The following is a 15,362-nucleotide window of genomic DNA, read 5'->3' as shown; positions in this document are numbered from 1 at the left end:
ATGATCTTAAAAAAACACAACTATTTATCTCATAATATACCATACCTCATCGCAATAGTAAAATTATCGTATAAACACAGAAATGAGAAAAATATTTATGCACTATCCATCTAGAATACTGGATTAACAGGCCTGTTTTGTTAACATTAAAAATCGAATTTACACAATAAACTTAGTTTGAAATAAACCTTAAATATAGAAAGAGAAAGCAGATATCCCAAAAGGCTGTGTCCAGGGTTTGAAATTGTCTTTTAAAAATATTGTGATCCTATTTAAGGCAAAACACCAGCCAAGAGAGCAAATTCCAAAGGTAAAGAACATTCTAGTATGTACCTTATTAGGAAGTGACAGGCCTTGTAGATTTTCCCACTACACTACAATATCCATTTAGAAGCATAACATAATAATTAAGAAAGATCTAGAAAGCAGATTATATATCTAAAGACATAAACTTTGGAGCTAAGCCCAGAACCTGAGAGCTTTCCATCTTTTCTAAGTCTACAAAAGTTCAAGTTAAGCTTAATGGATGGCAGCAGTTTGAGGAAACTGTGTGAGACTTCTGCTTGGAACACAACCAACAACCAAGTATGAACTCCGTATGAAGGCATGCAGAAAGCCCAAGCACGATGAGAAACCCCTCTTCCTTAATAAGGTCTCTGCCCCCAATCATTACTCCTCTGCAATACCTAATAGAATTCTAGATAAAAGGAGTCAGCTTGGGTCAGAAGAGAAGACTCAAGGGTTAAAAGTGCTCTCTGCTCTTCCAGTACTGGGTTCAGTTCCCCGCCCCAGCCTCTTAATTACTGGGATTACAAGTATGCACCACACTTCAATATTTCTGGATAAAAGTAACATTTCCTCTTTAGAGAGAGTTCTCTAATTAAAGTGCTAGATACCCAGAAAGCCCTAAGATTCACTGCTTTTATTCAACTATATTCAATTTCAATAGTAAGATTCTTCCAACCAGAGAAATTGGTAATTAAAGAAAAAGAGTCCTCAAGTGTAGCAGGAATTAGAAAACAAACTGTCTGAAGGAAAAAACAAAACAAAAAAAACAAAACAAAACAAACAAACAAAAAAAACAGGCTGGCAGTGGTAGTGCACATCTTTAACCCCCGGTACTCAGGAGGCAGAGGCAGGTGGATCTCTGTGAGTTTACAAGTTCTAGGACAGCTAGGGCTGTTACACAGAGAACCCTGTCTTAAAAAAAAAACAAAAAACAAAAAACAAAAAACAGACGTTTAAGTACATTTCTGGTAATAATCTGAAATTAGAAAACCTTAAATATAAACCATCTTGCGAACCAAAATGGGATGGGGAAAACACTTTTTCTTGAACACAAAGTTCCTAGGGAGTCACACATGGCTCTCATCACTCAAGGTTTGGCAATTCCCAGAATGAAAAAGCTGAAAAGTGAACCTTTTGTTTCTGAGATAGTCTCTGTATTTAACCCATGTCCTGAAACTCACTACTTAGCCCAGGAAAGAGGTGAACTTACGATCCTCCTGGCAGAAGCCTCCCAAATGCTGGGATTGTAGGTAAGCATCATCACACCAGGCTCCAAACCAAATTCTAAACAATGTTCATATACTTTCATGATTAAAAAAAAAATTTAATTAATTAAAATTTTAAATAAAAACTAAAATTTATTTATGATTCAAAATATACTACAGGAAAGATTATGTGTGACTTTCCTAAGATCTGATAGCTTTTGAGGTCATAAGGATTGTTTATGTACTAAAATATTTTAAAATATGCATAGATTCCAGCAAACAAAAGTGGTCTAGGTTTCTCTGGTGATGACACTGTTCACACTTTACCTCTGCCACTCTCTCTGATGGGGTGAAAGGTCAAATACTGCCTGCAAAAAGAAAAGAACCGTCACTGGCAAATAAATCCCATGGTGGTCATGTATCACAAGTTTAAATGTTTTTCTATGAACAAGAAACATAAAATTATGGTACTAATAAGAAATATTCATGATTTAATCTGTGATGTTGTGTTCAAAGATAGCATAGAGAAACTTTACTAATGATAACTATTTTCCTGTGTACAGTCACTGACAATTATAGGAAAATGGCTATTTTAGGACTTAACACACTCAAACTCATGCTAACGAACTAAAACGAAAAGGATAACACTGAGGATGGGGGTAGGGAGACAGGTGACAGACAGGACACAGTGTAAGTGGGAGCTCAAGCATCTGCAGCTCTTCCTCCTGGTAAGAAATTGTCACAAAACCAAGCCACACACCTGTGCCAAAAAAGGAACCTCAAAACCTCCCCCCATAAAATGAGAAACAAAACAACAGAATTAAGAATAGTAGGAAACAAAAGGTCACAGGGCAAGGCAGAACTCTGGGCTGGCAAAGCGCTTGCCTTGCAAGCATGAAGAACTGAATCTGATCCCACGCAAAACAGCCAAACATGTAACGTGTGTGCAGCATACACACACAGGTGGGTCCCTGAGAGCAGCTGGCTGGCTAGCCAGCCTAGCCTAAAGTTTAAGTTCCAGGACAGTGAAAAAGATCCTTATGCCAAAAAACATGGTGGACAACACCTTTCCCAATGACACCAGAGGCTAACCTCAAGTCTCAATATGCATACACGTGTGTAAATGAGTACACACCTACAAGCTACGGAAAAGCTCAATAACTGAATGTTCTAAAAACAGTATAAAATGCAAACATCTCAGTGTCTACTGGTAACCATTTGGATCCCAGTCTGGAGATCACACTCTAATACGTTATAATAGTATCTAAATTTATAAAGCAAATTACATTTACTTACTCCATGTAAATTACTATGAACTTTGTTAGTGGAAAAATAGATCAGAAGAGGGAATCAGAGCAACAATAAATTACTTTTCTATTAACATTTCTACTTTAGGAGTGCTTTATGGTCTCAATATGATCTATTTGCCTCAGGTTTCTAAGTAAAACCCAGACCCCAGCTGATGGTACAACTGAAGAAGTCACTGGGCTGGTTTTGACATCAGGTGTCTTCTCTTAAGCCTTTTCCTGTCTGTCACCTGTCAACCACGGGACAAAAGCTCCTCTGTCACACATTCCAGCATCCATAATGTTTGGCCCAACTATAAGAGGTCAAGGAACCATAGCCTGAACCCTCTGAATCTGTAACAATCAATGAACAGCTCCTCCCTCAAGTTGTCTCTGACAGGGATATTGTCAGTGACTTAAAAGTAATGAAAACAAGTGCATATCAAAGACAAACATGTATTTTCTTGCTGTAAACTTATGTTAATTCAGCAATCAGAACTAGTCCAGGGGTTTTTCTTGTTTCAACCCAGCCAATGAATTCTACTCTTCCTCCCTCTGTAGTCATTATTCTTCAAGTTTGCTTAGTCACAAGAAAATGAATTTTAAAGTGAGCCGTATGTAAACTACATACCATGAGGCCAGTGGGCCACACGCTTTTTCTGAAGCTGTTTTAGAGCTAGTCCTGGTCAATCGTACATGCTAGTCCTGTAATGCGCTATGTGGTGAGTCAGCTATGTTATGGACAGCTTGTACTTTAGAACTAATTAAGAGAAATCAGCACTGGGAAGGGTAAATGCCAATGATAAGAAAGCTACAGGGTAAATGTTTTTAAAGATTTAGGCACAGGTCAAAGTCCTGAGACAACTACGAAGTACAAACTTCCATTCTTATGGCAAATACAAAAGAGAAAGGTGACCCGATAGAACGCAGTGACTTGAACTGTAACGGACATTAGAAAGGCCTATCGGAAATGCCAGCTGTGTTCCAATCTCAAGTTTTTGATATTAGGTATAACTTTTCTCCATCACATAAATCAAACTTACTGGTTCATAAGATAGACCATCTGCAGATGCAACCATGGTCTCTGCTAAATCCAGAACATCTGCTCCAACATCTGCATTAAAACAAAGTTTTTACACTATGAACTTCAATCAAAACTACCATCTGCTATATAAAAACAAAAAACCTGAGGTAACTTTCATTTGTTCAAAAGTTAAAACAGTAGCATTACGTAGCTTTTGTGGATAGTATTCTGAAATTTGAAAATGATTTTATTTTTCTCCTTCTTGCTCTGAGAAAGATGACACATAGTAAAGAAGCTAAGGTTAACTGACTGACTAGCTTGCCAAAATTAAATAGCTCTAAGTACTAAAAATGCTGAACATAATATTAATCACAAGAAATATTTTAAGGATTCAAAGAAATTATAAGGTGTTATCTACTGAGATTTTAAAAAGTAAAGAATAGGAAATTTTACTCTGAAAAGCTAAAATTTTAATGGTATTTAAATATTCAAATATGGCATAGATTCAGGATCAGTGCTAACTCAAAAATTTAGTTATAATGTATTTCCATATATCTCACAACCACTAACATAAAGAAAACTGAGACTGAAAAATGAGACTCTGTTGTTTTGTGATGAAATCCCCTAGAACCGATCCCTTTAACAAGGTAAAACTTCTTCATTACTGAAGCGTTGCCTGAAGTAATGTCTTACTGGTTTCCACTTTCCAAGCAGTGACTTAGAGGATGACTTCCATACAGAGCATCATCGCTGATTCAAGCATAATCCACCAGATATCGATCAGTACATTTCCACTTTTATCAGTACAGTAAGCACGGTCAGGGTTGGGGCAGAAGAGGAGACTTATCACTCTTCACCTAACAGAAACACTGCACCTGTAATTTACACTGCAGAGTAAAGGTGTGGTAAAGGTGGATCAGGTGAAACAATGCCTTGTGGAGTGGGGGTACAAAGCCTGGCTCTCTACAAGACAGACAGGCTATCCAAATCACAACTCGGACTGCAGAAACCTTGATATGGTTTTCTTTACACTATAGTCATGTTCAGGAAAGGCAGTGAGCTGACAGCCGGGCGGTGCTGAGGGTGTACTCACACTGGCACTTCATGGCGACGGTGATGTCAATGTTAATTCTCAACTTGCTAAAAGAGAAGAGGACAGTCATCAGTCATCAGTCAATCAGCAAAACACCAGAAATGAAAACCAACCCACCCATGAAAAATGTGGACTTCAGACAGCAGAGTGCAAGTTAGGACTTAATGTGCAGTCTTTACAATGAGAACGAGAACATTTAAAAATTCTCTTTTGTGTGAACCCCCTGAGGTGGGTAGGGGAGCTGAACTCTGACCATCTGCAAAAGCAATGTGAACTCTTAACCACTGAGCCACCCATCCCTCTGGCCTCCTAAAAGTTTCACTTAAGTGACTATTCAAAAACCATTTCTGCTTCTCCATGCTTAACAGTCATCTTTCTTAATAGTAACTTTACAGCCAATAATCCCAAGAAACTAAGGTTGGCCTACTGAAACTTCAGATAAAACAGTCCTTTAAGGACATAAAACCTGAATCAAGAAGCAGGAATTCCAAGATATTTCTTCCACTTATCATAAAAACTATACATCACACATTACGTTGGGTGTCCCTCAATGTCGTTTCTTTACTACGGAATGGAATTATCAAGTGGATGCTCCTGGTTCAAGTATTAGTGCTCAGAGGAGCATACGTGCCTGGCACACATGCCCAACAGAAAGACAGCCAGCCTTAGAGCCAGGCCTGGGTCAGGACAAAGGAGAGCAGACCACCAGGAAAGCATCGGATGCTATGGGCATCACAGCCCTTCCTCTCTAAGACAGGCTCTCACTGCGTAGCTCAGGCTGGCCTGGAGTTCACAGAGATTCATTTGTTTCTGCCTCCAGACTGCTGGGAGTAATGATGTATACCACCACAGCTGACTGTACATGGCCTTTAAACAAGAAAAAGTTAGTTACCTAGAAAAATCCTTGTCTACTTCATATTCATACTTCATCCAGGTATCTTGATACACTGAGAATTCCATTATTGTTAATAAAGCCATAGTGGTAAATGCTATTAAAGAAACTGAGGAATCAAAAAGAGAAAAACAGAATTAAAACAATAAAAAAGCAAACAGTTACCTTAAGCAGAATTAAAATGAGGAAAAAAAGGAAGTGTCCAACATGAACATTATGTAAATAAGCAGCATAAATGATTCCCTTAAAATGTTACAGATGTTTGGAAACAGTTCAGAAATGACAACCGAGCACAAACATCCACATACTGAGAAAGAACGACTCGTCTTCAGTTTCAACAGTGTCTATCGCCAGACAGACAGGTTTGTATTGCTACACATCAGGCACAGATAGGATAACTAATAAAAATAAGCATGTTGACAACACCAATTTAAAAACACTTCCCTCTTTATTAAGAAATACACATATGCTTATAATGCAACTTAAAACAAACAAAAGAGGTCCTGAGATGCCACAATATCTGTGAGCCAGAAAATCAAAAGCTCTCCAAGCCCCTAAAATATTTTCATGTACTTTGCAATATCCTGAATATATTACTACATAGCATATTAAATAGAATCCCAGTCAAAAGAATTTACTAAATAATACAAGATACACGGCAGGCTGTGCAACAAGAATCGGCACTCTCTTCACTCTCAGGGGTTGGGAGCAGCAAGCCATTTTATTGTACTTTATTCACTAGGGGTTGTTTTGTTTTGCTTTGTTTTGTTTTGCGTCAGAGTCTCAAGTAGTTCAGGCTAGCCTATAACTGGCTACGTAACCAAGAGTGATCTACAAGTTGAGACCCTCCTGCATCCACCTCCCCAGTGTTGGGATTGCAGGCATGTGTCACCCTGCCCAGTTTACGTGATGCTGGATTCAAAGCCTGGGCTCCACACGTGCTAGGCCAGCAGTAACAACTGGGTTGTATGTATTACACATTTTTTTTTAATCCAATGACGTTGCAAAAGCGTATGAAGGGGTTACTTGCTAATTCACCATAGGGGAAAAATATTAGGAAGCATCATTATAGGTTCAGATTTCTTTTACATATTCTATCACTTACTTTACTTAACAAAGTAAAGTATTTGTACCAAGTGTTGCTCTAAGCACTTACAGAAAAGTTACATCATTAATACATTAACTCTAGCCACATAAATGCTAACATCCTCATTTCACAGAAGAACTAAGGCAGATGAAACTGAGCTAGCTCTCACTCCATTCTGAGGACTTTATCATAGCAAGTCTTTACTTGCTATCCAACCCAGAATAGGAACAGAGCTGTGTCAGCATTATAATATAATATACAACATATTGTATAATATTATATGCACAATAACACCACGGTGTAAACTGTACTACTTGCTCATTAAGATTTAATAAATACTGCTAGTGGCACAGAGGCACTGCCAAAGGCTACAGAGAATAAAGATAATAAAAGCAGAGCAATTTGGCACAGGATGAGCAGTTACAAAGCCACTCTAAGATCCAGCATGAGCTCATCCTCATGGCCAGCGCCCATGTGTCGTGCATGATGCCTAAGGCAGTCTGAAGCAAGCTCACCTGTTCCCCCACTGGCTGATGTCTCCACATAGCTGTCAGGAACCTTGGGAAAGGCGTCTAACTCTTTCACCAAACTTAAGGTTTTTTTCCGATTCAGTCGCCTCATCTTCAGAGAAACCTTCCTCTCCCTTCATATAGTCATGCTAAGGGACAAACAGATAAATGAATATATGACCAGTTTTCTCAGAAATTAGCATTCCCATCTCTTGTTGACCAAAAAAAAAAAAAAAAAAGCCCATTTTACTCTTTAATCTGTTCCCACTCAGAAAAAATCAAGAATGAAAGGCAATATACAAACACACGTTAAATAGAAAATCAAAAGTGAGAAACTGTCACATTTTTAACACTTAAAAAGTTAAAATTTTACTTTGTATTAAGTTGACAAATTATACATATATATGGAAAAAAGTTATAAGGCAACATAAGCTGTGACTAAGTTCTCATATATTAATAAGTTTCACAACACAGGTGCTTTTCAGCGTCTTGGTTACACAGACAGCAAGAAAATACACAGTGCTCAAGCCATTTCCTAAGATGGAGACTTGCAATGATCCCAGCACATCACTTTTAAATCACCTCTAGACCACTTCCAAAACCTAAGCAGAAACCTGAGACTGACCTGTCAGTCCCTTGTGTGACTGAGACGTTATGTGCCTGTGTGTGGATGGAGTGCATGCGTGCATCCGCCCATGCTAGTGCATATGCACATGTGCACGGGAGTCAGAGGTCAATGCTAAGCACTGTCCTCAACCTCTCCACTTCCTGAGACAGGTCTCCTCCCACTGAACCTGGGGCTAATCAATCCAGATAGACTGGATGACCAAGAAGCCCCAGACACCCCCTCATCTGCCTCCTCACTGCAGGGTTAGAGCTGCATGCCACCACACATAGCTTTTGTCATGGGCACTAAGGATCTAAACTCTTCAGGTTTGTGCAGCAAGCACTTGACTGAGCCATCTTGATAGGCCTCTTATTAAATATTTAAAATGTTCACGTCTCTTTAAACTCAGTCCAAGTCTTAAGTACAGATTTCTGATAGCACACCTACAGCCCAACCCTTCATCTCATCCCTTCCCATCTCCTCACCGAACTGGCTCAAGGTTGTCTCTTCTGTGGTACTAAGTCCAAGAGAAAAACTTCATTCTGTAGCTTTGTCTAGAATGTATTTATATTCAAATTCTCATTCCTCACCCGTGCGTGTGTGTGTGTGTGTGTGTGTGTGTGTGTGTGTGTGTGTGTGTGTATGTGTGCATGCACGCATGTGTAAAAAAAGAGAGGTCTTCCTTATCAAACAGTCTCTTGCCTTGACCTAAGAAACTCAGCAAGTACCCAAATCTCAAAATCAAAAGCCGAAAAGCCAAACTGCTTCAAAACCCAAGATTTTGAAAGTGGACATGATGCTCATTTTCCCAAATGATTCCCGGGTCTCATTTTCCATCTAGACTTGGATTCCTCCCAATCTTTGTTTTCAGCTGTGATGCCTCAGAAGAATATCTCCTTGACTTCTACTATATGCATTTCTTTCCCAGAGGTCCAACACTGAAATACTTCACCCCTGGTTTCCTTCCACTTTCATGTCTTAATGATTAACAGTACACAGCAAACTGTACAAGCCAGAAACATAAGTTACACCTTCAGACTTAACCCCTTCCTAAGTTTCTCTAGTTGCTTTCTTCCTGGGGGCAGAGAAGTCCCTTACTAGGACCTTAGTCTCAATGGCTACGATTTGCTGCTGGACTGCTTCAACTCGATTCCCTTCCAGCCATTAACCAATTATTAACGACCATCATATTGCATATTATCTCTCTCAAAGCCCAAGTCACTTCCCGTAACATAGTATTTAGACTATCCTAAAATGGCTTCAGAATCCTTCACAAACCAAGTCCACCAAACCCACCGTCTTACAGTCTGAGTTCCAGCAACACTGAAAACCGTGCTCTCTCTGCACAACAAGTTCCTTGTCCTCCCCCAAGCTTTCATGTGACTGACTCCACTGACTCTTCTGGGCCTTGTGTGCCTACAACTGTTTCTAGCCACTGATTGCAGATTCTATTTTCTCCTCAGGACAGTCAAGGAAGGAACCATGTCTGAGTTCACCTTTGCAGCACCAATGCCTGGCACAGCAGGCAGGTAAGTAAGTATTAAGGGAAGGAAGAGAAACACCCTCAGTAGCACTGCAAACCCAAACTGTCATGTATGGGTAAAGGAACACTTAAAAACACTATCCATGGGGAATGATTTTGTTCACTAGAGAGAATTACCAGCTCTAAACAGTAGTCGTGTAAAAAATTTTACTGGAAAAATAAACAGGGAGTCCACTTGCAAAACTTAAGTACATTTTCATAGTAAGCTTTATAGTTTCTTTTATTCAATGGATCTACAGCAAGTAGCTGTTGGTCTCACAAACACAAAGAACAAACACAACCTATGCATTTCCCCTCCTGGAGCCAGACAGTGAAGTCCACCTGCCTACCAGTCTCAGGCCTGCTCCGAGACTGTTTTCTAAGATTACCATTTTAGAAGGAAGCAGGCCACCACTCTACTTCTGTCCCATTCCTGCAAGCTCACTAACTACTCCCAAGAAATCCATTCCAACACATGCCACTGTACAGCCACCGTTGGGACATGCACAAGTTATCCAATTGTTTAAAAAATAAAAAAATCAACCTGAACTTTATGAAATCCTACTTCCTGGTGTTGTTACTCTCATGCAATACTTCATTCCTAACACTCAAAGGGTAAAAAAGTCATGCTCTGAATCTCTTCTCTTTGAAGTCTACCTTCCCCTAATAATAGCAGTTAAGACATACAGAACAACTTTCATGCTAGATACTATTCAATACACTTAACATATTAACTTATTCTTCTATACCACAGATGCCACTTTTATTTCTTATATTTATTTCCCCAGAAGATGCAAGTGTACTATGTAGAACAGGGGTTTAGTCTCAAGCAGCCTGTCTCCAAAGTCTGTTCCAAATTCCAGCGCCCCTGACTTCAGGGCTTGTAGCCAACATCTATGGACATCTAAGTGCATTCATAACTTTCCCGTGGCTTCTGTACCTGGATCAGTCAATACTTGTCTCCCCCCACTCCACCATCATCTGATGTGGAATATGCATGCATGGAGGCTAAACACCCATACACATAAAATAAAAATAAAAGATACAATAAATAACACAGGTGTTATGAGCACTCTTTCCCCCTAGCCTAATCCCATAGCCGCCTTGCCCCAAATAAACACAGACACTATATTAATTATGAAACTGCTGGCCAAAGACGAGGGCTTCTTATTGGCTAGCCCTGTCTTATTAACCCGTAACTACTAATCTCTATTTCTACAAAGTCTTATCTAACTGGAGAACGCCTGACTCCAGTCCCCTCTTCCTGGGCTCACATGACTACCCCCTCTGCCTATGGTTTCCAGCATTCTCTTAGTCTCCTAGCGTCACCTACCATCCTGCCTGGCCAATCAGTGTTTAATTCATCAACCAGAGAAGCGTATGTACAAAAGACATTCCCATCACATAGGTTATCCTTATTTAGTAAAATTAACACTGTGACTTTTATCTATTTGCATCTACAAACCCAGCCTTCACTAGCATTACTCCTGTATATATTTCTTATCGTTTCACAAAGTCTAAAGACTTGGGAATCTCTGCACGATGTTTCTGTTCACTGGTAGACAATGTGTGTACACTTTAGAGATCTCTAATACCACATATGGTTTCTTTGCTGTCTCCCCTAAATTGTCCTTTAAACAAAGAAACAAAAATTAAACCTCAAGGATATGGTGATAGCAACTAAGACAATACTTGAACAACTGCTAAAGAAACAACAAAACTCTTCATGCTGAAATAGACACCAACACTCCTGACAGCAATGTATAGCCTACTTCATCATTGTATCCATATTAATATTAGAATAAAATATAGGACTCAAGAAACTATACAGCCTGATCAATTAAGTTTATTACGTATGTAAACAAAGAATTTAGTTTGAAATGAAACCTCCTGTGTAATTACATTCATTACAAAGGGGGAACTGTGTCATGGAACAATGTAGACGTTAGAAAGTAATCTGTAGGACCAGTCCTCTCCATCTATCGTGTGGGTCCCTGGCAAGCATCAGGCCCCGTGTCAGATGAGCTACCTCACTGGCAACAAGAATTTATCTTCTATTATCAATGTTACTCAGTCTCCTGCTATTTATAATGTGCACTTCTCAATGAGAAATAGCTAAGTGATTAGCATACCACTGCATTGTGGAATGAACTTTGTTTTCAAAGAGAGGTGCTGAAGTCCTAGGCCTGGGTACTTGTAAATGGAAAAACACTTAGCTGAAAACATAGTGGATTAGGGTGAACTAAAACAAGGACTGACGCCCTCTCAAGACCACATGGAGAAGTGAGTCCCCACAGAGAGGGAGGGGTGTCAGAGTGTAGAGTGATGTGTTTACAGGGATTGTTCAGAAGCCAGGACAGCAAGGACGAATTCCATTCCAAACCTTCAGATGAAGCTAGACCCTTCCCACATCTTCATTTGAGTCTTGAAAACTGAAAACAGTCAATTTCCACTGTTTTAAGCTTCCTGGTTTATGGTAAACAGATTTAATTCCATAAATTTCTTAGGAATAAAAAGTTCACTGGGAAGATAATATGCTGTACAAGTTTTGTGATCTGAGAAACAAACAACAGACCAACCAAGCAACCACACAAACCAAACTCTCTTCTGGGAACTTACTAGTTGTTACAAATTTTAAGATCATCAACTTCTCAGAATTCCTTCCATGAGGGCTACCCTTGTTACCAATCAAAATAAAGTGAGGTATTTAATAAATGTAATTTTCAGAAAAGATAGATGTATTTCTAATCAGGATGTGAGGAAGTTTGGGTGTACCCGAGTTAGTGGATAATACCACAAACTGATAGTTAAAAGGAAGAGACCACCAACAAGTGTCATTCCAACAAGAGTCTGGAAGTGCTTTCCAGCAACGGGAAGTAAGGACAACAGCAGCTACTCAAACGAAGTTCTTTAGATGAAAATAAGGAGATACAAAACAGAAAAGGTGAAGTGCACATGCAAGACAAGGAGTTAACAGAGAAGTGTGGGGGGCATTACTGATATAAACAAGACTGCATGGAGAAGCAGAAAGACAAACGTTCCTACTAACCATAGCCTTCAAGTGTTTAATCAATTTGAGGGGTTAGAAACTAATTTTTAAACGATCTCTTCAGTGCCTAAGTAGCCAAGCCGCACGAAACTTCAGAAGTCCAAACACAGTCAGACGAAGCGCAGTATGGCAGGCACTGTTCTAAACACTTGGGCGATCTGAAACATGTACTCTTCCCAACCTTCTATGAGGTAAGTACCACCTTATCATTCTCATTTTACTGGTGAGGCAACTAGGGCGCCGAAGTCCAAGGATAAGCTCTTTGGCGTTAAAACAGAACTAAACTCCAGACAGACTATTAAGTAGAATTTGTAACACACCAAGTCTAAAAACCAACTTTTTTTTTTAATGAATTATCATTGAAACGACTAACCCCGGTGAAGATAAACTTATTTTTTTTTCCTAAGTCTCCGTCGCTCTTGCAGTAAACTGCAATGACTTCCTTTCAGAGAGACCTCTCTTCTTACCTTGCCATGCTTGCCTGGCTTATGCAAGGTGGACCCCGACATACATACTCTGTTCATGTACGTGGTGGAGTTTACTATCAGAGAGAAACCTCCCAACCCTCACTCCAAAAAAAACAAAAAAAAACAAAAAACAAACACGGGGCTTCTTTCTACTGGCCGGGGTCTTCCTCCACCGAGTGGGGCCGCAGTAACAACTTGAGGCGACTGACAGACAAGGTGGGCAAACCAGCCGACCCGTTTCTGCAGGAACCCACGCCGGGAGAGGCGGGAAGGAGCCCAAATTCGGCACCACGGCTGCTGCCAGCCCGTGAACAAAGCCTCATTTTGTAATCTTTTAAATTACACGGCCTTTCATCGCTCCCCGCTACACCGGGGCAGCTGTTACCGGCCCGCGCGCACACCGATCGCCTCCCACACGCACGCACGCACGCACGCCAGGTCCCCGGGAGGAGACGGACGCCCGTCCACGGACGCACACGGGGTGGCCGAGCAGCAGCGGAACCGTTCGCGCCGAGGCCGGCTCCGCCGCGGACCGCGGACCGCGGGACACACGCCCGCACCGCACCGCACCGCACCCGCCCGCGCCCGGCCCTCCGCTCTCGGCGCGGCTCGCTTTTCACTCCAAACGCGGCGGCGGCGGCGGCGGCGGCGGCGGCAGCGCTGCCCGCGACAACGGAGGCCGCGGCTGCCCGGGAGGAGCCGTGCGGAGCCGGGCCGCGGTGCGCGGACGCCGGCCACGCTCGGCCGGCAGGAACGCCCCCCAGGCGGCGGAGCGGAGCCGAGCCGAGCGGCGGGCTCGGCTCCCCGCACAGCCACGGAGGAGGTCACACGCGCGCCGGGCCGGCGGCGGCAACGCGAGCCCGTCCGCCGCGCCCCCGTCCCCGTGTCCCTCCGCCCGGAACTGCGGGAGGAAACGGCCCCGGCGCGGCTCCAGAGTCCTACCTAGTGCTACGGTCCCAGCCGACCGCCATGTTTCCCAGAAGCCCCTGGGGCGCCCGAGCCCGGCGTCCACGGGAATATCGCGAGAACAGAGGCGACACACGCACGCGCGCGCGCACGCGCGCACACACACGGCGCTCTCACACTCACAGCTGATTCCAGAGGGGAGGGGCGGGCCCGGAGACCTCGCGATGCTTCCCGCGTCGGTGGTGTGTGACGCCATCAAGCGGCGCGCCGGACCCGGAAGCGGGGGGCGCGGCTGCGACGGCCGCGGGGAGCGCCCCCGAGAGGCTCGTCCGTTTTCCCGGGAAGGAGGGAGACGTTTGTTTCGCCTTCCGTCCGACGGCGGGAGGAGACCACGGTCCCCGCCAGGCCCCGGCCGCACTGTGGTTCGTTCACACGGCCGAGTAGTGGTTGGCGCTTTCGTCGCCGACGCCTCAGCCGCCCCGGGCCGGGCCGGGCCGGGGGTTCGGTTCGGGGGTTAAGCAGCCGGTGCCGTGTGGTGGGCGGTTTTCCCTAAATGGTGGGCCGTACGGGAAACGAGACGCTTCGTCTCCTCCTGTCCCTGCCCACGCCAGCTCCCATCGCGACGCTCGCCCACCCGTCCGCCACGGCCTGTCTGTGACGACGCGCGTGTGCCCGGGGCGCGCCGCCCCAAACGCTCGTCCTTTCGCGCTGGATCCTCACACGGCTGTTGCAAAATAATAATAATAATGACCCGTGGTTCTCTTGCTCAGTAGGTAAGGGGTTTTAGTTTCAAGAGCGGGGTAAGGAGCAGTTAAGAGCTGCCAAAAGCGAAGCAGGCGGGGAAACCTCGACCGCAGTACTAAATGTACACACCAACCGCTCACATCACCAGTGTCTTTACTCTGTGAGCGCCTGTATCTCCAACCGCTCACATCACCAGTGTCTTTACTCTGTGAGCGCCTGTATCTCCAACCGCTCACATCACCAGTGTCTTTACTCTGTGAGCGCCTTTAACTGGGAAAGGAAATCTCCTACGCCCCCGGAACCAAGGGCAGATCCATGCCCTCTGGCGGCAACTTTAAATTTTTCCAGACTTTGAAGATCACTCCAGTTAATTGAAAGGTCCCCGGCTGACTTGTTGAAGGAGCAGAGTTGAACGGGTGTAAGCACAGTCTCTGAAAGCCAGGGTTTCCCAGCCTGAAAAATCCCGTCTGACGTCTTGTGACAGCGTGTGACTTGGAGCGTATTTCGTTTCTTTGTACCTCCTTTCCCTCCGCTGTGAAATGGTCCTAACACCGCCTTGAGTCAATACATGTCTGCTGTGCACCTCTATCTTAGCTATAATCTTAGCCATAAAGACATGGGTAGACATATCCCTTGACCCTTTTCCCTAACCCCAGGTCTTGTACAGACTCTTACTTGGACAG

The 15,362-nt window shown here is 43.1% G+C and overlaps 1 protein-coding gene across 1 annotated transcript in view; it reads right to left on the bottom strand.

Moving 5' to 3' along the window:
• The window catches only part of Ergic2 (ERGIC and golgi 2), a 29,782-nt gene extending 15,655 nt beyond the window's left edge, over positions 1-14,127 (bottom strand). The window contains exons 1-6 of the mRNA XM_027430061.2: positions 13,972-14,127; positions 7,391-7,533; positions 5,789-5,897; positions 4,897-4,943; positions 3,823-3,893; positions 1,821-1,861 (exon numbers count right to left, since the gene is read on the bottom strand). Of these exons, the coding sequence (XP_027285862.1) occupies positions 1,821-1,861; positions 3,823-3,893; positions 4,897-4,943; positions 5,789-5,897; positions 7,391-7,496 (374 nt within the window). The 5' untranslated portion in view covers positions 7,497-7,533; positions 13,972-14,127. The remainder of the gene's footprint in view (positions 1-1,820; positions 1,862-3,822; positions 3,894-4,896; positions 4,944-5,788; positions 5,898-7,390; positions 7,534-13,971) is intronic.
• Positions 14,128-15,362: the final 1,235 nt, after the last annotated feature.

Source organism: Cricetulus griseus, chromosome 8 (assembly GCF_003668045.3).
Source record: "Cricetulus griseus strain 17A/GY chromosome 8, alternate assembly CriGri-PICRH-1.0, whole genome shotgun sequence".
Taxonomy (NCBI): domain Eukaryota; kingdom Metazoa; phylum Chordata; class Mammalia; order Rodentia; family Cricetidae; genus Cricetulus; species Cricetulus griseus.
The sequence above is the reverse complement of the archived record's forward strand: the minus strand, read 5'-3'. Positions and strand labels throughout refer to the sequence as shown.